General features: G+C 37.6%; 1 protein-coding gene across 15 annotated transcripts in view; it reads left to right on the top strand.

Annotated features, from left to right (window-relative positions):
• CCDC88A (coiled-coil domain containing 88A) overlaps window positions 1–22909 on the top strand; it is a 79844-nt gene extending 56935 nt beyond the window's left edge. For 4 of the 15 annotated variants that reach the window (XM_040611581.1, XM_040611582.1, XM_040611583.1 and 1 more), the window contains 13 exons: window positions 1021–1298; window positions 1506–1649; window positions 2711–2897; window positions 3253–3398; window positions 4025–4117; window positions 4310–4524; window positions 10300–10383; window positions 11425–11628; window positions 11937–12008; window positions 12536–12622; window positions 12972–13052; window positions 14439–14704; window positions 16372–21086. In XM_040611581.1, the coding sequence (XP_040467515.1) occupies window positions 1021–1298; window positions 1506–1649; window positions 2711–2897; window positions 3253–3398; window positions 4025–4117; window positions 4310–4524; window positions 10300–10383; window positions 11425–11628; window positions 11937–12008; window positions 12536–12622; window positions 12972–13052; window positions 14439–14704; window positions 16372–17391 (2877 nt within the window). In that variant the 3' untranslated portion in view covers window positions 17392–21086. Of the gene's footprint in view, window positions 1–1020; window positions 1299–1505; window positions 1650–2710; window positions 2898–3252; window positions 3399–4024; window positions 4118–4309; window positions 4525–10299; window positions 10384–11424; window positions 11629–11936; window positions 12009–12535; window positions 12623–12971; window positions 13053–14438; window positions 14705–16371; window positions 21087–21217; window positions 21318–21866 lie in introns of those variants that run through there. The other 11 variants (XM_040611593.1, XM_040611592.1, XM_040611587.1 and 8 more) reach the window with 9 other exon arrangements.
• Window positions 22910–24001: the final 1092 nt, after the last annotated feature.

The following is a 24001-nucleotide window of genomic DNA, read 5'->3' as shown; positions in this document are numbered from 1 at the left end:
GATACCCTGAGGGTATTAGAAGCCTCAGTAGTTTGTGGTTTTAATCTCTTGAATAGGAAAGAGAAGGAAACCAGCCTAATACAGAGCAGGTGACAAACACGTTAGGTATTGTCAATTCTCTTTAAGATATCAAAGGATTAGATTTCGCTTTCCAAAAGCATACAAAGTTAAGTTGGTTTTGGTTTGGTGTTTTAGGATTTTTTTTTGTGTGTCTATTGTTGAAGGCTGTAATGTGTTGATAGAAATTAATACTGTTCTACCATAACTGCTGGAGAAGAAATTGCGCTCTTCTAGAAGAGTACTTTCCACCAGGTCTCACAACACATACGTAAGGTGATCAGCTGACCTTACTGTTGGTGGAAGAGAACAGTGAATGGCAGTTCCTCAGTAACACAGAATGTGGGTAGTTCCTTCCAGGTGCTATTACTTTATTTCCCTTTCTCTCTGCTAAATGGATGCCACTGTTTGAAGCCTCATTGTAAAGCATATATAGGTACAATAAGGATTTTGTGGTGACAATAGAGATTCTGTACAGTCAAGATTTTAAAAAACTAAAACAAATCTATGCCAATATGGAAGTTCATTTTGGTTTAGCCATGTCACAGATTTGGCTTATGTGATACGAGGATCACTGGTGATCCATTTCTCTGAGGTATTGTGATGCTACAGCTATCAGTGCTGAAAGGAAAATGTGCCTCTCTTCTAGATAGCACTTTAACAGATATTTGAAGGTAAATAATTTTATTCTGCCCCCTGCCGCATCAATTTAAGCATATTCTTAAGTGCTGTCTTGCAGTAATGCTATAAAAAATATTCTTGGAATATTTTGATTTGGAATTGTCTATGGGGATATAAGAAAAAATTTTTTTCCCATTAAAGGTTTTCAGGTAATGGAACAACTAGAAAGTTGCTCAGATGCTAAGGGTTACACTTAAGAAATCTGTCAGTAGGAGGAGATAGACAAAATAATCCAGACTATGAAATTAATTTGCAACTCCTGTCAAATGTTTATAACTGCAGGTTGAAAATTCTACCCTTAATTCTCAAAGCACATCCCTTATGAATCAGAATGCACAGCTGTTGATTCAGCAGTCTGCTTTGGAAAATGAAAATGAATGTGTGCTCAAGGAACATGAGGATCTGAAATCGTTGTATGATTCGCTTCTCAAAGATCATGAAAAACTTGAACACCTACATGAACGCCAAGCTTCTGAGTATGAATCTCTGATTGCTAAACATGGAAGTCTTAAATCTGCACACAAAAATCTGGAGGTGGAGCATAAGGACTTAGAAGATAGGTAAATACCAATATGCACGAGTAGAATTAAGAGTCTGAGATTCCTGAGCAGAAAGCAAAAAACACTGTATAACTAGTATGAATAAAATTAGTATTGCTTAAATATAACATTGAGATCTTAAAACTTTGAAAGATCACCCTTTCAAAAAAATTCCGTATTTTCTTGTCACTCCAAAAAAAGAAGCTTAAATGCTACTTCTGTTTGCAGGTACAATCAGTTGCTGAAACAGAAAGTACAGCTGGAAGAACTGGAGAAAGTACTCAAGATAGAACAGGAGAAGATGCTGCAACAAAACGAAAAACATGAAACTGTAGCAACAGAGTATAAAAAACTTCGTGATGAAAATGAAAGGTAAAGCAAAAGTCTGAGATAGATATATATATATATATATATTAATAGAGTTCTGAGCACTTGCCAGTACAGTGTAAACAAGTGTTGCATGCTCTCACATTTCTTAATACCTGGTGCTGCAATTCAGGACTTTACTGATCCATAGCTTACAGCAACTCCACTGTGTTGATCTGCGATAGTAATTTTAGAAAAACAAAACAGAAAAACAATTTAAAAAAAACCCCAACAAACAACCAAAACCCACAAAAAATAATTATCATAGCCTGAGGACACTGAATTTCCAGATGGTCTGGCATGTCTCAAGATGCTAAGCACTGTGCAGTATGGTTGTGAGCTGTAGAGGAAGCAAGCCACTCTGCATGAGTTGCTTAAAGGGTGAGATACCTGAGGTTGATGCCAGCAGGAGTAGAAATGCAGTGGGTGCTGAAGCCCTGCCTGACCCCTGCAGCTGAGGTACATCTTGCCGTGAGTAGTCAGGTTTAATAGTAGTACTCACAGAGCGTGAAACTCCCAACCTCAAGAAGAAGTGTTAAGATGTGTTCGTCTGATAAGGAGGCTCACAATTAAACACCTCCTACCTTTGCTGTTGTGCGAGGAGGATTAGTAGCAACTGGAGGCTGTTTTTTGAAAGGGACATGGCAGGGCCCAGCAGGGACAAAGAGAGCCCAAGAATCAATATATGTAACCTCCGTGATTGCCAAAGTTTGGACCATTCCCATTTACTTACTGTTCTGTGTTGGCATGAAATTCTAGGTGTTTTGTAGGATTCTTGTATTTTGAAAAGTGGCATCTTCAGACTAGTTGTAATGTCCACATTTAGAAATCCTGCTTTATTCTCAAACATATGGAGAACCCAGGGCGTTTGGCTTAAAGGCAGAATGCACAGCAAGGCAAATGAGACTGAGATGACTTACCTACCATAGATGATAGTAAGAAATGTTTGTATGTGTTCTGTGGAGCGGTACAGAGCCTTGGAAACTGTACATTTCAGTAGGAATGTGGGTAATGAATACATTTCCTTCTATCTGCATGTATTCTTTTATGGTGTCTTTTAATTCCAGGCTTACTCATACATACAGTCAGCTCCTGAGAGAGAACGAAGTTCTCCAAACTGATCATAAGAATTTGAAAACATTATTGAACAATTCCAAACTAGAACAAACTCGATTAGAAGCTGAGTTTTCTAAACTCAGAGAACAGTACCAACAACTGGATATTACATCGACAAAACTAAATAATCAGTGTGAGGTATGTGAGAATTATGCTATTCTTCATGACTGGTATCATTGTAATATTTGTATAAGTGTATTTATAGACTCATTATATAAAGTGCTTGAGTCATTTGGTTTATAGATAACGAAGTGGGTCTTAAAGCAATTTGCCTGTTGTATAGGCAACGCAAAAATTGGGGCTTGTGTTAGATAAACTGGTTTAAGTTATTTAAAGCATCAAAGAGGCTTTTATCAGCTGAATCATGATTTAGTGAAGTTTTCAGTTTGATTTGACTATCAGAATACCTTTGTAGATGTAGATTTTCTTGATAATCTCATCTGTGCGTAAATTATGCTCACGTATACATGTACCATTTCATATATTTTAACAGCTGCTTAGCCAGCTTAAAGGAAATCTGGAGGAGGAAAACAGACACCTACTAGATCAAATTCAGACATTAATGCTACAGAATAGAACATTACTTGAGCAGAATATGGAAAGCAAGGATCTCTTCCATGTAGAGCAAAGGCAGTACATGTGAGTTTTTAAAACAATAAAATTACTGTGATTAGGGCAGTTATGCTAATACCTGTATTTTTTTTTAAAAAAGCTTCTGTTTTATGTAGACATTAACGTGTGCTACTTCTGAAATGTTACTCTTTTAAAAACAAATTATCTATGAAAATCAGATAACAAACTACAAACATTACATTTTTATTCTAAAGCATCAGTGCAACTGTGTTCATTAGTGACGATGCAAATGAGGAAACAAAAATGTTGATTCCTCATTCTACTACAGGCAAAGTTTCTAGGTTTGTTTGTAATCTCTGAACTTTTTTAGTGAATTTGAGAGGAGAGAAAATGTGCTTGTCTAAATGATTCTGTTAAAGCTGATATGCCCTTTATTTCTATTTAAAAAGGGGGGAAATTCTGTTGTGTAACAAAGGCAAATGGAAATTTTTAAATTTTGTATGATGCCATTAAACGTAAGACTGCTTGCTTGTTGTATCTCTTTCTTGATTTTTCAGTAAGAAGCAAGTGTTACATAAGAATTCCTCGTGAAGGGTGTCAACTTTCAGATAACAGATATCGAAAGGAACATGCTACTAACATTATATATATACATTTTCGAAGCATACATTATCATTAATTTCTGTTTACAGTGACAAGCTAAATGAATTAAGGCGACAGAAGGAGAAACTGGAGGAGAAGATAATGGATCAGTATAAATTTTATGAACCATCTCCGCCAAGAAGGTACTCATGAACGTGATATAAAGACAAATCTAAAGCATGACATACCTGTTCTGTTCCAGCTGAAAATCAAGGTTTCCTTAAACTTCAGGGGAGCAGAATCATGTCTATGTTCTTGTACACAAATTAGGAAAGGTCTTAAAGCGTAAGTAACACACTATAAATGCAATAAATGTACTGTATTATTGGTAACAGAAGGGGCAACTGGATTACTCTGAAAATGAGGAAGCTGATAAAATCTAAGAAGGATGTTAATCGAGAACGTTTGAAGTCCGTGACCCTTACACCTACCCGTTCAGAATCCAGTGAAGGATTTCTTCAGCTGCCCCACCAGGACAGTCAGGATAGTTCCTCTGTGGGCTCAAACTCTCTTGAAGATGGCCAGACCTTGGGGACCAAAAAGAGTAGTAGTGAGTACTGCAAAACATTTTTTCTTCTAATAATCCTTGGCTAAATGTCTTTTTGATATGATTAAAATTAAGAGGTGCTGGAAAAGGCTGTGTGGGTTTTTTTAAAGATAATTTAAGTCTTTAGGAATGAAGCCTGAATTAATTTATTAACAACAGATTTATACTGACTTCTTGCAAATTCCTTGAGTGTTTGGCCAGGAAGTAGTTTTTAGCATTTGTATAGCTCTAAATTTCAGTGTTAAAATATGTTTATGGTGCTTGGGTAAGATAAAGCAAGCACTGTTACTGGGCCAGGTGAACAGTATTTTAGGCAGAGGGTCAGTTGCCACCACTAGTACCCTTTTTTGTTTCTTCCTCTTGTCCCAGCATGAATCTTTCCCCTTGTCTTGGAAGAGCTTTCCAAGCTGTGGCTGTGCTAACAGCCTTCAGTTGCTAGAAAGACCTTCGGTCTGGAGGTGTTCCTGCAGCATCTCCCAAAACCAGCAATGAAGAGTTTTGATGTTTGAATATGCAATAGGAAGAGTTAATGTAGAGACATAAGCTGTTGAAAAGATATTGCTACTGATCCTGAAGATTAGAGTTAAGTGGCTTGAGAGGGAGACTGCGGGGGGGTTACAGAGAGGTGGGTAGATGAAATATTCCAGACACCATTTGCGAACCTTGAAAGAGCCTGATAGCCATCATGGTAGGATGCTCACAGTATAAAAGGCCAGATTCAGTGCAGCATGTACCTTTATTATCTATATTTTTTTGTAACCCACTTCTGGCATGAATCATAATCTGTCCAGTTTTTCACAACTTGAAGAGATAATATTGCAGCCAAGTTATCAGGTTGTAATGATTCTATTTGTTAATTATGCACCAAAAGCATTTTGGCTGTGCATGTAAAAGCATCAGGATACATGTGTATTTACATTCACACAGAATCTTTGCAGTATTTTTTAAAAAATTTAATGTCTCCGGGTTTTAAAAGGCAGCAGATTGCAATTCTGGTTTTTGTGCCAGCTAAGAATTTGTGGTGTTAAAAATTATTGAAGCCATTATAATGTAATTTTTTTTCTCCTGTGCTTATTGCAGAAGCTTAGTCAAAGTTAAAACATCTAAATCCACTTCTTTAAGGGAAACTTAAAATCAGATTTGTGAATATTTTAATAACTGGAGAAAATAAGTATAAGGATACATTTTATCACTTTTATTGCAAACTTGTCAATTTGGGAAATGGGTTTTTTTCAGTGGAAGGGTCTATTAGGGTTCAAAACAGGTACTTATGAGTTTTTAAAAAAGCAACTGTTGCTTTTACATATAAACTGGAAGTCTTGTGGAATTTGGGAGTGACTGGAGGTATAGTGGTTGTGTTTCCAAGTGTCTTAGTTTGAGTCCAGAGTGTGCACGCTTTGGTTCAGACCATCTGCATCTGTGTCAACGATTTCATGTCCTGGAAAGGCTCTTTTATGTGACAGTTTTCTTTGCATGATACTTGGGACCTTGTAGTGTGCAGTTACCCTCCTGGGGAAGCTATGGTTGAAGTTACGGTGGCTGATCCTCAAAAGAGGTTTGAAGTTGTTCAGACCTCATTAATTTTCTACTCCATGGACCTTGTTCATGTTGCCCTTAATCCCAGTGTGTTTATCCACAAACTGGAAGGGCTGATCTAATTCTGGATCCTAACCTTCCTCCAGTACACGTGTTGCCATGGAAACCACAGTTTTTGATAGAATTTGGCTGAATTATGTGCCAGTTCAATGCTGACAATCTTACTGGGACAGTTCTGTCTCACAAACTTAAGAGAGTATCTCAGTGTGAGAAGTACAGATAATGGTGCATGTTTTGCAGTCTATTTCTTCTGCTTTTAGAATGACTGTAAATCCTAAATACCAAGATACTGTGGCTCCTTTCTTTTCTGTATGAAGTGGCTTGGCATTAGCGGCTTGCACTGAAAGAAACCCAAAGAAATGGAAAAGCTGGAAGTGCAATTGCTCAGGTACTGCAGCTTTCCATGCCCATTACAGGCACTTCTGGGTACGGGGAGAGACAGGTTCCGTTCCACCCTGCCTCTGGGAATGGAGGTGGTTCCAGAGGGAACTGCTGAGGTGAAATGTCCTGCATGTCCTTCAGAAGGCAAGAGAAGGCAGTTTACTTTCTCCAAGCTGCAGTCACTGGCACAAATCAGTTGTTCTGAAAAGCTAGAGGACAGACTATCTGACACAGTGATCTTTGAGAGATTTAGGTTTCCTGCCCCGTATCCCCTGTCTGAGAAAGCAAGAGGAGATATTGATTCCAAAATGAATTATTCTGCTGCTACCACTACTGATAAATGGATTTACTATGTGAAATGTGTAGATTTTCTTCTTGTGAAGGTGGCGGTGGAGACTTGTTTTCCTAATACAGGACATTTTCTCATGCAAATGTTTTCAAGAGACCTATTATCTTACAAAGATAGGTGATCTTGACACAAAAATCAGGTTACCCTGTTCTGCGGAGAAAACAGTAGCTGCGGTGTCACAGGGGGCTTGGAGCCCTTGGCAAATTCCAGAGGGGCTCTGGAAAGGAGGGGTGCCCGTAGGCTGTGGCGGTGTGCAGCACCAGTTAGATCTTGCAGGCGGTGTGGATACTGTTGCTCCTCTGACTGCAGAGTTTCACCTTCGCTTTTGTTATCTGTATTCACCTGCTAAAAGTACATCCTCAGTCTTCCCAGATTCTGAACACAAATATTTATTGAACACTTTTAGTGATCAGGTGAATACCATAGATCTGACATTGGCTTTGTGCAGGGCCTGTTTTCCTCCGAGGGGATGGGATACCATTCTGAGCTTTTGCTTAGAAAACTCAGGGCGGACAAGTAGAAACTTTTTTTTTTTTTTTTTCCCCTGTGGAGCAAAACATAGTACTTTTGCTAGCTTCCACTGGAGCCGTTTCACATTATTAACAATGTCCCAAGGAATGAAGGCTATCAGTAAGCCTGTCATCTTTAAATAGTAGGACCAGTAGCAGACACATGGTATCGTAGTGGAGGTAGTACATTGGGCTCCATTTTCTGTTACCAAAACATTTAGAAGATGTCTGCTGAACCCTTTCTTGTGTGCATGAACAAAACGATTGGAGGCTTTTAATACTGTCCATACAGAATTCCCCCGAGTATTTCTGGCAAACAGTAGGATTATAAAGTGGGAGATCTCCTGATCAGCGGAGGAATTCTGCAAGACTCATCACTTGTTCTTGCTTTCAGAGCTGAGAACATGTTCACGGAATACTGAAAAGAGAAAGAAAAGTTAATGAATTATAACTAGAGTTCTTTGAGTAGATGATTACTTAAGACCAAAATAGCCCTCCTGCCATCCCATTTTTAACGTCTGTTGGAATAAAAGTGTAGAGAGATAAAGCTGCCGGAGCTAAATGTAGTGGTGACCTGGTGGTTTCTGCTGTAGCTCTGCCATTCCATTATTTTTTGCAGGACATTTCTTTAGTCGTATTCTGTGCAGAAATAGCTTCCATAATTCTTCCTCCCAAGGAGGTTGCATTTTACCAACGGACAGGTTTTGATGTATGATTTTCAGGAACAAGTAGTTGCAGTGAGGTTTCCTGTTTGGTACAATTGCCGAGAGCTTTAAGTCCAGCCCTTTTGGAGGTGATCTGTGTTAATGAACAAGAATCATGGAAGACTCACATGATTCTTGAACATCCCCTGGTTTCTTTATAACAAGATTAGGGTGGATGTTTTTAATTAAGAGGGATCAGTTATCTTGTCTGCAAAGGATTATAGAGGGATCGGTTATCTTGTCTGTAAAGGATTATGGAAGTTACGGGAGAGTCATGTTTTACCATGATGACAAAAAGTAGAAATAGAACAGAATTACCGCTTTAGTTTGATGGCATTAATACTAAAACTGATTAGTTAGTTACCTGTTGGAAAATTTACCTTCTAGCAAGCTAGTCTGATGCTGTGCGTCGTATTCCTTTGGCAGCTATGTACTTTCATATACAATTAGATCGACAGCGCGTGTGCCTCCTTTATGGGAGGTTTAGCAGCCTCTCTGCTTTTTTTTTGAGCCAGGCAGCACGTATGTTTGAGTTGGTTTTGGCTTAATGTTTCAGGATCTACTAGAGAAAGAATACTTTCTTCATCTGCAAAAAAAAAACCAAAAAACCCTGGTTATTATGATGTATCTACAAGCGTATGTACGTACATAATAAAAAGTACCTGTATACCTACGTAGTGAGTAATTCAGCGATGAAATTGCACTTGTGTACTCCTATCTTACATAGGTAGCCCATGTGCCTGCCTTTTCTCCCTGTTCTTCCCCACCCCACGTTGTAAGGACTGGACATAGGAGGGTGTTTGCTGTCCCGCTCTGGTCAAGATAGAGTTGTATTTTGCAACTGTGGAAACCTGTGCTTATTTTTGGCACTTGTGGCTATGCCAGTCAGGCATTCATGGGAAGTCGTAAAACGTATTGCATTGTAGACTACTTAGAAGTGCAAATGCAGAATGATACGGTGGAGAGGGAGGTTTCTCTTTCAAGGTGGTTCATGTGCACTTGTAAATGCGTATCTATATATGCACTGCTGTATCAAATAGAAACTGCTCTATGGCAAGCCACTGGTTGAGCAGAAAACCAAGGTGAAAGACAAAGCATGTGTCCCAAAAGTGACTTCAGAGAGATAAAATAAGCAGATCTTGGGCTGATAAGACTGGACTACACTGCTTTCATATCTGCATAAATAAGACCATTTTGATAATTTCATGATGCATTTCTTTCCGGATCTTTACATGCCAGTTGTTTGCATGTGGCTCCTGTATGCTTGGCAGCCAGCTGACACATATCTGATGCTTCAAAATGCAGGTGTCTGCCAGTAATCAGTTACTAATGCAGAATAGCTGGACCTGAGGACAAGATTAACTTGTGGTTTCCCCCTCCTCCATCTTTTAATACTATTGTTAATTTTAACTCTGTTTCCTAGCATTATGTATCTCAGTTTTCTCTTAGCTGTCTCAAAACGTTACAGCAACACTCATATTTGGATCTTCTTTTGCTATTTTTTTTTTTAAATCTTTGGTATTTTTTCAGCTAAAAAAAATTGGTGTATACCATTTCAGCCAATAAATCTTGATTTTATTTTTGTTATTACAGATTTGAAGTGGATTATTTCAGTAAAATATTAAAATCACTGCACGCAAACAGTAGATTGAACATAAGGTCCATGTAATTTTTCTACAAGGCAGTAGATGACCGAAATTATTAATGAGCACAAAATGTAGCAAATGAAGACAAGAGATTGTGTCCTACTAGAGATGCAGAGCAAAACATTACAAAAGCTATTAATCTCAAAAAAATAATGATGTGGACATATTGTAGAGTTGCTTTCATTTTAAGCTTTTTCTGCTTCACATTTTTATGTTCGAGAAATACTGTTTTTCACAGTAAAAGCTATATAATTGTCAGTTTCTATAATCGTCTGCAAAGAAGTTGCCTTTATTTTTTTCAAGAGCTTGGCAGTTAGAACTTTCAAACTGTATTAGGCTCTTCACCTTTATTTTCGGTGCATTGCTGAGTATATTAAAGTTTTCATAGTGTAGTTTTCATATTTCAGTGTAGTTTTCATATTTCATTATCACACATGGAAGCATGAGAATGATAGCTTTTAGCATAGCATACATAGCTTAAACTCAGACATTCATTTCTGTCCTTAGTTTCAACATTTAACTTCCATCTGTTCTTCTCCCTTTTTTTCTTTCATTTCCCTGTTTCCGTTTTTCCTCATGCTATGACATAAAAGTGGTTGCACTGAAAAGACTGCCCTTTTTGAGGAACAGACCGAAGGAAAAAGACAAAATGAAGGCCTTCTACCGTCGCTCCATGTGTAAGACTTTATGACAGTTCAGCTTCTTTTAAATGGCTACACTGGCTTCCATTACTAATTTTTCACTAACCTCTCCCTGGACTGCGCTGTATTTTTCCTCCTATTTTGCAATGTGCAAGTCCTGCTACAATACAAGGAGCTGGAGCTTTTTCTTTTTGCTTTTTCTTTTTCTTTTTTTTAAACCTTGGCACTGAATACTTTATATATGTGCACATGTGCACACACATGCCCACACATTTACATGCACAAGCACACGCACATACATATATATATTCAGTGCATTGTGATTGCATATATTTGTATACATAGTTGTCTATATACACATCTCTTATGTGTATATAAATTTACAGTGCACTGTGTTAACCTAAATAGTTCTAAATTACACATTTTGTAAGCCTTTTATTAAGAAACCACTGTAATTTTTTGTTAAAGAGAGTGTAGAAAATAGCACAAGGCTGTATGGTGGTCTGTCACTCCAAGTATTCATCAGTTGTTGTTGCCAAAATGTTGTATTGATTTATTTTATTTTATAATGGGGGTGGATGATTTTCTCTGGTTTTGTGAAGTAAAGGTGGATATCATCAGATGTCATCTTTTTCAGATCCTTTTATTTATTATTATGTAAAATACAGTATCCCTGCAGTAACCTGCACTGTACAAGGATCCCGTATCATTGTTGACATTGTATCGTATAAGCACCTTTGCTCATTTTATCCTTACTCATTCCATTTTATCATTGCAAACAGTGTACCAAAGCTTCTAACACACATACTACATACCACTGCAGTGCAAGCATGGCGATTATAGCTAATAAAATCAGTTTTAAGACCCATACTGAGCTGAAAGAAGTCTCTGACTTACAACACTTGTCATTTCATTGAGCTGATTGCATGTCATAACGTGGATGATCTTGTGTTTACGTGTCTTCCAGTTTCAGTACACCTTAATGCTTAGAAAACTGTCCAACATTTTGCAATACAAAATAAGAACAGAAACAAATACATTGACCATGCTGATCATTTGCTTTCATTTGCATCCCAGCCATGAATGACCTGGTGCAGTCCATGGTCCTAGCAGGAGGACAATGGACAGGTAGTTCTGAACATCTGGAGGGTCCTGATGATATATCTACGGGTAAAAGGAGGAAAGAATTGGGAGCTATGGCCTTCTCTACTACAGCTATCAACTTTGCCACTGTCAACTCTTCTACAGGCTTCAGATCCAAGCAGTTGCTAAATAATAAAGGTATAGGTAGAAGCTTTTTGCACTGTGATGTGATTATGTGTAACAGCAATTTCATATAAATATGGGGTTTACTTGTATTTTAAGTTTTCAGCAAAAAGCAACCTTGATAATTGAGTTGCAGTGCTATGATACTGAATGGATTTAATAACTGCAGTTATAAAATGTGTCAGGATTTTTCCTACAGAACGTTACCTAAGTAAAAATGGATCAGTTTGAAAAAATATTTCAGTATGATTTACAGATAAGTATTTCAATAATCTTTTAATTTTGTTTTTATTTTACATTTGCTTTTATATCTCTGTGTATAGATACTACATCCTTTGAAGATGTAAGTCCGCAAGGTATTAGTGATGATTCTAGTACAGGATCAAGAGTTCATGGTAAGATGTGAACTTTAATTAAATGAATTTAGGATGTATTATCTGAATGTTAAAGAAGTTTGGAAAAATAAGTGAATGGCATTGTTACAAGTGAGCATGCTTTCTGTGATTTGCATATCTCTTGAATGTATAGTAGTATCATTTCTTCAGATGATTCTTTTCTTTCTTAACTACTGCATCAGATAGATGTTCTATATCTCTAGTAGAAAGTATCTGTGAAGTGCATCTGAACAGGATCAAAACATTTTCCCTTTTAAAAATTTATTTGGAGTTAATAGTAAAATAAAAAGAAGGTATAATTTCAATCCTAAAAAGCCCAAATCTGGCCTTACTTTCCAGTGTTTATTGTTCACTGAAACCTAAATTTGTCTTGTACTGTATTTTATAAAATCATTACATGTTCCTTCAAGCAAAGCTATGAAGTGAAAGCTATAATAGTTTATTTAGAATTGGAGGCTTAACTCTAGTTACTAAACACTTAATATGTTTTGAAGATAATAACAGCACATTTCCCTTGTATTGGATAGGAGTACAGGACATTATCTGTGCAGATGCTCTTGCTCCTCCTGTTCGTGGCATTTCAACAATGTGCAAGGTTCCTTGTCAAATCTGTTGTAAGTGACCTAATCACAAGCAGCTTTCTGCATGCCCATCTTTTCATCTGTAAAATCCTGGTTTCCCACTAACCAGTCAGTTTCAATTCTAAATGTACACTATTTCTTTTTTCCTCTCCCTTGTACCTTACTATTCCTGTAGCGCCCTTTTCTAAAGCGTCCTCTTGGACTGCCTGGAAATCCCTTCGCTTTCTGATCTGTAAGAAACCACTTTGTTGACAATGGGCATGCTCAGCCTGTGAAATAGTGCATGATTCCTGCCTCTGAGCATTCTGTGATCAGAATGTAAAGGTACTGTGTCGTCTGCTAAAAGTTTGTTCATCATGGTGTCTCCTAATTTTCAATTTAGCTTCCAGACCAGCCAGCCTTGATAGTGGCAGAACATCCACTAGCAATAGCAATAACAATGCTTCACTCCATGAAGTCAAAGGTATGCTGTAGGTGAATTTGCATACATGCTTCATTTCCATTCTTTCCTCTGTAAGATCATCTACATAGGTTTAAAAAAACCAACCAACCACAAAAATTCCCACAACACACCACAGCATGTTTTACTTTAAGCGTTTTATATAGCCTTGATTCCCCAAAATAAGAAAGGATACAAGTGTTAATACAACTTACAGTTTTAATGAATATTAAAAGGGTGATATACTATATGAAACCAAACCTAACCCACTTAATAATCTTACAAAATAAGAATTCCCCCCAAATTACTTCAAATTCACTTGGTTTTAAGCAGAGAAGTTGTTCCATATTTTTTCTCCTAGTGCCCTACTACATGTGTACTGCTGCTGTAAAGCTGTGTAGCACACAACACAAACTGGACAAAATGGCATACGGATACCATCCTGTGAACTTTTATATTTTATTTTTAAAAGATTAATAACGTTCCTGGATTTAGCAGTCTTACCTAAATTTCATATGTTTCGAGTCTTGATGTATTTTTGTTTGTAACGGCCATTCTGCTAGACTAGAATGCTGCCTACTCAAGACTTCATTTATTATTCATGGTTTGCATTTATTAAACAGTATCTGTTTGGAAATGTAGAGATGAATGCTTTATTAGTTTACTTTCTGTTTGATTACTCCCTTCTGTAAAAGATTCTCTGAAGTACTCCTTGCCCTAGTTTCTAATACCGTATTAGAGATTTCTGCTGTAAACAATTCATCTTCCTTCAAACTTAATTTCATTTCTTAGGAGTAACATGAAGTGGGAAATACTTGATTATTCATCAGTATTTTTTAAGCAATTCACAGTTATTGAAAAATAAAAACAGTTGGTGTGTGTAATATATTTTGCATTTAATGCCCTATGCTTTCTTCAGGTCACAATTATAGTAAACTAGAAGTAATGGCAGAACCTGCTGGAGAAGCAGCATTCCACAGTAGTTCTTGTTGAAGAACTACTTTGAAGACAATCTTTTCTTTCTGTTCCATCCTTTGTCTTTCATTTAATGTAAAACTCATTAATATTATATTAAGAATGCGTGCCTCACAGTGATGATGAACAAGAATGGAGGCGTTTTCTTTAAGTCTCCTGGAATATAGCATTATGTAGGTGGAAGCCCAGATGATAAGTGAAAGGTAGTTTTCATTCCAAAAAATCGTATCATGTGTAAGGAGCTGAAAGAGGTAAGTCAAGGGAGTGCAATTACATTTGGCTTGAGTAAAAAAGGACAAATGGACTTTTTAGTCTCTTAAATAGAATTATTGTTAACTGAATGTGATAATGTTCCAGATTTGAGAACTGTTACACTGTTTAACAGCTTTCATGTATTTTTCTTATGGAAATACTTAATACCATTTACCCCAAAAGCAGGTGCAGTTCACAATCAAAGCAGGCCGCAAAGTCACAGCAGCGGAGAATTTAGTCTGCTACATGAACACGAGGCTTGGTCGAGCAGCAGCAGCAGTCCTATTCAGTATTTGAAAGGACATACAAGGTCTAGTCCTGTGCTCCAGCAAAGAATGCCTGAAACACTGGATAGTTGTGGAAAACCGACCAAAACCAGTTCTCCTGGAAGTGAAGTTGTTACCCTGCAACAGTTTCTAGAAGAAAGCAACAAGAGTACCTCAAGCGAGGTTAGTTTATAAAATATTTTAACTACATATTATCCTATATGGGCACAGAATTAATAGAAGACTTACAGTGAGTAGAACTGCTTTCAAACTTTGTAGGGAGATTGGTTACACCTGCATTAAGAAGTGGTGTGGGCTGTATCCTTGCTGTATCATACACCAGATCATTTGAAATTTCACAGCTTGACCCTTTACGGGTTACTGAATTGGGTATAAAAGTCGATCCCTACTGCACGGGAATGTCTGGTGTGCTGACATGTGGTAGGCTCGTCAGAGCTCAGGTGGAAGGCTGCAGCCTCCAAGTAGGTGTACGTTTCTTCTTCCAGCTCAGCACCTGCCTTCAGTAAGAGCTGTTGTCAGATCTGTCTTCCATCAACAGGAAGGTGCTGTACTTCGTTCCCTGAGGAGAGACTCTTGTCTGCTTCAGTTTGATCTTTTTAACTACTGGGGAAAAAAAAAAAAAAAGGCTTTGGAGCCCCTTTAAACCTGAGAGGAATAAGACAAAGATAACGTTTCCATAAATCTGTGACAGTTTGTTAGAAGCCCAGAATCCCCTTGTCTCTGCTAATATTTTAATTTCTTCACCACTAGTTCTTGAATAGATCTGTGTGAAACCTAGACATGCTCTAGGATAAAAGCAAGCTGGTTCCTGTGACTAGGGATTACCAAGCGTGAGGATCAGACTCGACCTATTTTTAACAACACAATTGAAACTGAAAAATACACTTTCACAGCTGAATTGTGATTGGCATTGTCTGGGGTCATGACTTGAGTCTCGATTAAGTTTCTGGATTTCTTTTGTTACAGCGCTTAAAATGACTTCTTCCCTGTGGTCTTTGACAAGGATTTTAGATTTTTAAGCATTAGACAATACTCTTCTGGCAGTAGGAATAAAATAAAACGCCTGAGTCATCAAGTCTAGTCCACTGCTGTTGTTGAATCACAGAATCCCTTTCATAGCATCACAGAATCATTCAGGTTAGAAGGGTATTCAAGAGGTCTCTTTCAAGTCTTCTGCCAGAGCATTTCCTTAATGATTTTAGCTTAATTCTTTCCAAATTATCTCTTTTACCATTTTGAAGACGACTACGGCGTTTTTCCACTGAGTCTGTAGATAGCAATCACAAACTGTTTTTAGTCTAGCTATTAAGTCTTTTCTCCAAAAAGAAAAAAAACTGGGAGCTGTTGGGTCTGAATTGAGGCACCAAGGGTGCCTAAAGGTTATGTGCTTTGTATTACTGTCTCATTTTTGTCTTAATTATTTAAGCGCATAGCAAATTTAAGGTTTTAGCTCCAGATGATCGGTGTAAGTTAAAATTTAATAGTCTATATGAAATCGCTTAGGAAGAATTGATGAGTGATGGCAGAGGGCGAGTGAGATGATGATAAACTTGAAGTTCTGATCATCTGATTTGTTGAGTTAATCAGTATTACAGGAACTAATTCCAGATCGTCATGGTCTGTCTGATGCCTAGTTTTGAAAGTACTTGTAAGGTGTACAAAAAACTCATGAGTGTGACTGTAGATTTTAATACTGCTTCTAGATCTGAGAAAATAAAACCAAAAGGCCAGCTTCTTAGAAATGGTCTTCATTTATGACCACAAGGATTGCTTAAGAAAAGGTCAAAATTATATTTTAAAATTTATAAGGTGTTCCATGTTTTTGACAGATGAAATCTGCAAGTGAAGAGAATCTTTTAGATGAAGTCATGAAAAGCTTATCTGAGTCCGCAGAGCTGACAGGAAAGGAAAAGCTGAGAAAGCCGTCTGCCGGTTGTGGTATTGTGAGATCATTAAGCGTAAAAAATACAGTTGATTTCTCAGATGGACGATCCATTAAACCAGAACAACTTGTAAGGCCCAGCCTTCGTAAAACTGAAGATACCTACTTCACCAGCTCTCCAATAAAATTTACATCAGGCACCCAAGGGAAGGCCAAATCAGTTAAAGAAAAGATACAAGCAACTGTATCACAGCGACAATCAAGAGATTGCAATCCTTATGCTACCTTACCTCGTGCAAGCAGCGTGATTTCTACAGCAGAAGGAACTACTCGAAGGACAAGCATTCACGATTTTTTATCTAAGGACAGTAGGCAACCGGTATCAGTTGATCCAGCACCGTCCACCGCTGACAGGAGTGTTCCATCAACCTCTAGTGAGTACTCAGCACACCAGTTATCCTCTAATTTTTTTCACTGTGTGGCTTACAGAGTAGATTGTGTTCCACAGAGTGATGCAGCTAATACTGTTAAACCACATAATTTAGGCTGTAATTCTGATGTGCCTAAGACTTCAAGGATGGAAAGGTCAAATTTTCGTGAGAGAACTTTGCTAAGCACAAGTGTGTTTAATGATAAAGTCAGTATATCTGGTAATGACAGCACAGGGTCATTTACTGTGACTCAGCCATTTTTATCCCTTAACACCGAATTAGTTAGTAATATAAGTGGATTGCCCCAGAGAACTACATCAAAAACAGCTGATCAGGCAAATCTGTCAGCATTTAGATCAGTAGCAAAAAATCAGCAACAGCCTTCAGCTAATCAGAAATCTGATCCTGGTGACCTATGGTCAGTTCTAACTAGTGAACTTGTTCCTACCACCTGTGTAAACTCTAGTGGGGCTGAATCCCCACTACTGGTTTCTGAAGATAATAAAACTGTGTGGTATGAGTATGGTTGTGTATGATAAGGAAGTTCTGCTATTAAATATATATATATATAGTCTAATGTGACATCTAGGTGTTCTCAACGTCTGCTGAATTTAGAGAAAATATCACTATGATGAAAAAAGCGAATTCTTGTTAGGTCTGTGGGTTGTTTTCCAAGCACAACAGCACAGGGCTCAGTTGTGTACTCTAGCATGTGTGATTGATTGTACAACTGTAACCTCACCAAAGTTTGCATGAAACATTAATTGCACTGTATATATTTTGCATGCCTTGAAGTCTTTATAATACCAGCTATATTTTTATTTGTCACGCATCACAAATATTTTTGGTTTTTTCCTGTACGTTCCTGAATGCATGTTAAACCAATCGCATGCTGCATTGCCAAAAATGGCCCCGTGAGCAACAGAACGGCCGGTACAAAGACAGTACTCTTCAGTTGTGCTCATGCTTTCAGATGTGTCAGTAACACATTGATTATGTATCTGGAGTAAAAGTCTTTCCTTCCCCTTTCAAAACCGAGATACTAATGAAAAGAAGCATTTAGAGAGAGTTCAGTGTCTTACCCCTTTCATTTATGCCATGTCCTGGCATAAATGCGCTTTGCACAAGGAACAAGTTCTAGCCCAATAATTCAGCGCCTCTGGCTTGCACAATAAATACAAATTACTGTTCATCCTTATTAAAATATTTGAACATTGATAAATAAAAAGACCATTCATAATCCTAAACATAGATGATAATTCTTATGAAGAGGTAATAAATAGTCACATGATACGCAGCACTTGTAATGAAAAAATGATCCTTTCCACCTTTTCCCTTTTGTATGCTTTGTCTTTCCACGTCTGGTGTACAAATGTGGTGAAGTGTACGGTTTTATTAGGAGTCAAATAACAGAGTTAATATGAGACTCCTTGTGATGTATGGTAATAAAGACCTGTATTGATTATGGTGGAAATTCATTTTTTCTTCTCAATAGAAGTAACACTGATATAATAGAAAGCAAGATGTGCAACAAAATAACAGAAAAACTGTTAAACTATACCACAGTTAAATAAATAAATTTAAAAACAAACCCAAAAAATTGCTTGGAAAGTTATGGGAGCGTAGGACTGCTTAAGTGAGTAACCAGCTAAAGAGAAATGTTGAAAAGTAATTACTTAATATGCCACTGTCTCTGCAATTGCTTGGAACTTCTTAATGGTAAACATAAACAGAATTTAAAATTGTATTGTACTGAAACTATGATTATGTGAGGCTTCAGACATTAGCACTTTTTTGCAAGAGGACATAGTTACTGACAGTTATGGTAGGCCAAAATTACATATGCTATAAAAAAACCAATGCAAATAAATCTAGAGGAAAAATATTTAAAAATGAAAATAAATATTGAAAATAACGAACGCTATATGCTGATTTTTTTTCTACAATTAAATTTCTTTTGCCAGCAGTTTTGCAGCAGTTGTAGTACTCTGTGTGGGTTGAACTTTAATTCCTCAGTGTTTATCTAGGGAGGGGTAGCAAATGCACGGTTCCCCCAGGAAAAGCAGCAGACATCCCATATGTTCATCTATAAGGCTGCCATTTCATACAGGAGAATAGCTAATAACATGTGGAGATGGCCCTTCCCAGAGCTCCAGCTACATTTCCCGGTGGGGAAAAGGAATGAAGGGAGAAGATTAGACGTTGAAAAGACATTCTGTGGAGAGTAAAATTACTGTTTGAAAATACAAAGCAGCCATCCTTCACCATGTCTGCAGGCATCCATTATTACTGGGCTGATAAATTTCTCGCTTCTCTTCAATGTTGTTCACAGTGTGCTGTTAGTTATTGCTGTATTCCCTCTAGAATTGTCTCACCATTTAAAAAAAACAAAAAAAAAAACCCAAAAAAACCCCCCAAAAACCCAACCCTGACCAAACCCCACCAAATATGAAATATAATGGTAACTTCACATGCATCTGCTCTCACACAGCAAGATCAGTGTTCTGATCTTGGGTCATGTCATTTGACTTAATTTCTACTAACCTGTAGACGTGTTTGAATTAGCTTTGAGCGGAACAGTGCTGTTACCTGAAGTGGTGTGCGCGTAATACATTTTGCAAGTTATTTAAGGAGTGATGGAGAAATCTCCTTAGCTCTGAGAGTGCTTGTTGTAAACTCATACTGTGCTACCAGTAGCTGTATTTCTCTTAACTGATTGCAAGCCTGTGTCTTGCAGCGAGCCGGCTTGTTCTGATCTAACAGGATCGGTAGCTAGAGGCACTGTCTTCTATTTAGATCAACGGCTGTTCAAGAAATCAGAGAAGCTTTCAGGCGTGCTATTGCCTTGTTTGCCAGCCTTGTCTTGCTTAGGTCCTTAGACTGCCACAGCTGCAAAAAATACCAGTGTTATCTCCAGGTGTATTACGAACCCTCCAGCATGACCACTGAACCCCGATTGTAGTCATGAGCAAGGCCAAGGTCTAAAGAGAAATTGTAAAGGTTATCCCTGTAAAGTGAAGTTAAAGCTTGGTATTAAGGCAACAAAATACTTTTTTTTTGGTCGTCTTTTTCTCCCCAGCCACTGCGTGTGGGGCACTTCAGTTTGCATTGTTTCATTTCTTTTCACAGCACCAAACTTTTGCATACAAACTAAATCTGATGGTAAACATTTATGCCTGATATTTAATGCCTTTTCAGCCTCTGTTTTACTTAACTCCATTGTGGGGGCAGCATTAAAACAGCTTCTCCTTATACACAAAGGGCTTCAGGATAACCGAGTGTGAGTGTCTTTGAACACCAGTGTCTCATGTCCTCTACGTGAGTTGTAGACTAACCTTGTCCAGCTCAAGCTACTATTTTGCATTGCTTTATAAATTTGTAATGAATTGCACTTCAGTTTTGAAGATATCGTTCTGTGCCTCTATTTTTGCTCAATTTTCAGCTGCAGCAGGGAAAGTGTGCTGCTAAAGATTTTTATAATGTTCCTGAATAATAAATTGTCAACATCTGTTTATTATCTTTGAAAGGAAACAAATGTTTTCAAGGATTATTTTTCCTCCACTTTTTGGTCTTTATGCTGGAACATCATGGATGTCTCTCTTGGTCTATGCTCAAATAGCGGAAGGATCTGTGAAATTCCTTTCAGACCTAATGGCTACTGCTCTTCAGCCGTTCAGGTGGCTGACCGTAAAACGTTGGTGTGCTTGCTTATTCCTTGGTTTCCTGCTGCATTTAAAAATTATAAGTTAGGGCTTTGCATGGTAATTATAAACACTAAACCTGTGGCTTCTAGCCAAAAAAAGGGGTTTGTTGTTCGGGCTCAAAAATTTGCTTGCGTTAAAGGTTTGCTTGATGCTTTGCTTTACATGAATAGTAAATTAAGATACTGCATTTTGCATGTTCAAACTGTTGCATGCAAAGATCATTTTCTGTTTTGCAGAACTGAATGTGAACATTTCTTTCAATGTGCGGCAGGTAAAAATGCAAAGACGAGTTAAGTTTGCTACTAGCTTCAGTCAGGCTTGATTACATCTGATTTTTATTTTTTTTCCTTCTCATACAGGCAGAAATTTAGAGTTAGTGTATCTAAAAGTTGAGTATATCTGATTATGGCTTTGAAAATAATAATACCTTGTTATTCTGTATGCTGGGATTAATTTTAATGAGTGTAGTTGAGTAGGCACTTCCAGTGAGTTTCTTCCTATCTCTCTCCTCTGTCCTTTCCTCTTACCAAAAAAAAAAAAAAAAAAGTGTTTGTATATTCTTTTGCTCTACTAATAAGTAGAATGTATTTTAATGCATGAGGGTTTTTTTCATGTCCTGGTAAACACAATGAATAACATGAAATGCTTTTCTCTGCAGATGTGGAAGCTATCCCTGAAAGCAGAAATTCAAAAAGCAGGTCTAGGGAGCAACAAAGCTCCTAATTCTATTACCCACTACATGAGATGTGGGCCAAGTGGTGAGTTTCCTGCCCAAAATGTAAATGAGATTAATTTCATTTACAACAAACTAACAGCATTACATATAAGAACAAGTGCACATTGCATTAACCAGATGTAAATACTGCTTGCTTAACTGGCTTCTCTCTTGCTTACTAGTTAGGCCAGAACAGGTTGTTTTACAGCAGTTATTTTGCCTGTGTAGGCAGGGAACTTCATTCCATTTAGCCTTTTGCCTGTAAAAATTACACATATTTTTCAAATCTCTTGAAGAAGAAAGATCAAAGAAATAACTTTAAGAAGTAATATTGAAGTCCTTAGAAAGGGACAGATAAATCTAAAAGAGTAGTTTAACAAAATATAGAAAGTATTCTATGCTACAAGGAAACTGCCTTTTTTTATGAAGCTTGTCTTTGGCATTCTGTCCTTCTCTTGACTTCATTAAAACATCTTTGGTGCATGCTATTAGTGCTGTTAGTTCTGTTAGTGACTTGACTCTGTATTTTATACTTCTACACTTTAAGCTTTTCTTACGTTCTTTTCTCTTTCTACCTTTCAACTGAACACAGAGAGAAAAGTGTCCTTCAGTATCTCAGTATGAAGCCTTTATATCTGAAGTAACAAGACAGCGACTGTAGGAATCATTAATAAAAATTAAGGGAATTTTTTACATTCTTCGTGACTAGAGCAGGAAATAAAAACCTACCTACCTTCCTTCCTTCCTTGAATCAAGGAGCTCTACTGGAGTCTACTGCCGAAAATTTGTAGATGGTCTTAGGAATTATTGCACATTGCACTGTTAAGATCTACTGAATAAAGGACAGTTCTCATCTCCCTAAGGACCAAGAATTTAAAGGTCTCAAGAATTACTCCAGGGGAAAAAAAACAAACAAACAAAACTTCTTTCATCTTCTGTTTATGAAATTAGCCACTGATTTGCTTAAGCTTCTGCTAATAATTAGCCAAAAAATCCCATAACTAGCAGTTTATATTTGCTTCTGTAAATCTAAAATAAATGCTGTAGCATTTTGTTGAAATTGACTGTATATACAGATACAACAACCTCACAACTTACTGGCACTTCACTGCCTTATTGGGTTAGCATAATCTGCATGAAATTGCTCTTAAAAAGGTTTATGCTGATTTTTGTTGCATACTGCAAGAGAAAACTTTGTTTACATACATGAGAAAGTTGGATGACTAACCGAAGTGGGAGTCATGGGATAATCGTATGATACAGAACTGTTTGTCATTTGTGTTTTTCACATTCCCAAGTTATTCTGCGTATATATGTTCATATGATTCTGACAGGAAATTGTCAGGTATGATTTTTCTATAACTTTTATTTTAATATAAGGCTGTTCTCAACAAATGGCATTTCCAGGATAAGACTGTCTTACAATGTTTATGTATTGACTAATTTTTTTGTTATTATTATTGTTTGTCTTTTGACATGAGCTGATTGTGGCTTAGGAGGTTTCTTGATGGCAAAAAGAAATGTAAATAATATCATATGCATTTTACAATCAGTTCCCCTTAAGGTTATCTTTTACTAGTAAGATGCATTTTGTTCATTATTGATTTATATTAAAGTCAACAACTGTTATTGGTACATTCAGTGGTTGCATATATTTGTTGTCTTGAAAGCATCTGCAGAGAGCTCAGAAGAAGTGTATAAGAACTTAAAAGCAGATCCAAAATGAGTTACCATAGTTATATTTTATTACAAACCAGTAAGCACGTTCATATTCCCATTCTGAAGGGTTAAGCTAACTGTGTAACCTCCTAGTGTCCTGTCTTCCAACAGGGATGTGTGTAACTTCCCCTAGAGCTCTCCCCACTCCCATGAGTAAAGGTAAGCACAGTTGCATGCGGCGCTGGGCTCGCAGGCTGCCCGGACTGCGGCACAGCCGCTACCGCTTGGGAACAGCTTGTTTCGTGAGGCTCCCAGGTTTTGGCGTTTATGAAGGCTCAGGCTGTCAGGGACAGTTGGAACAGAATCATCTTTCACTGGAGAGAGAAGGCAGTTCAACAGATTTGAAAGCATACTGGCAAATCGTTTCTTTATTTTACTGAACTCCTGTCAGAAAGGGGAACAAAGAGGCAAGGTCAGTAAGCTTTAGAAGTGGAAATTTTCTTGTGTTTTCTTCCTTAATGTGAATCCCTTCTGAAACACTTTATGATAAGATGTGCTAAAAGACTTAGATCTGAACAGAGTATTTTGGTGTTATGATATAAATACTTGGTTCAGCCTGGGATTGTTGTCACAGAGAACTTAAACCCTTCAGTGTTTTTTTCTTAAGTGGAAATAGGACCAATTTTGCAGCTCTCTACCACATAGAATTTCCATTCTTCTTCTGAAGATGTTTCTGGTATTTCACGAAAATAATTGGTTTATTTTGATTACCAACCCACTCTAGCATCTGCTTCTGGTCCCTTATTCTCAGCGTCAGGATTTTCATGGTGGTTTTTGCAGAGCATCACCATAGGTCAGCAGTCCCAGGAGTGAGCTGAAGCCCAGAGCCCTCCCGCCCTCCAGCTCCACAACAGTTTTGTAGGCAGCCTGAACTCAGCTGCATCTGGAATAACTTCCCACGTTGTAACCGGTAACTGTGACTGTGACGTTTCTGAGGAGGATTCGGGGCATTCCAAGCCAGCAATGAGGTGCCACCAGAGGGGTGGGGCGGGATGGATGGCAGCGGCT

This window comes from Falco naumanni, chromosome 12 (genome assembly GCF_017639655.2).
Source record: "Falco naumanni isolate bFalNau1 chromosome 12, bFalNau1.pat, whole genome shotgun sequence".
Classification (NCBI taxonomy): domain Eukaryota; kingdom Metazoa; phylum Chordata; class Aves; order Falconiformes; family Falconidae; genus Falco; species Falco naumanni.
The sequence above is the reverse complement of the archived record's forward strand: the minus strand, read 5'-3'. Positions and strand labels throughout refer to the sequence as shown.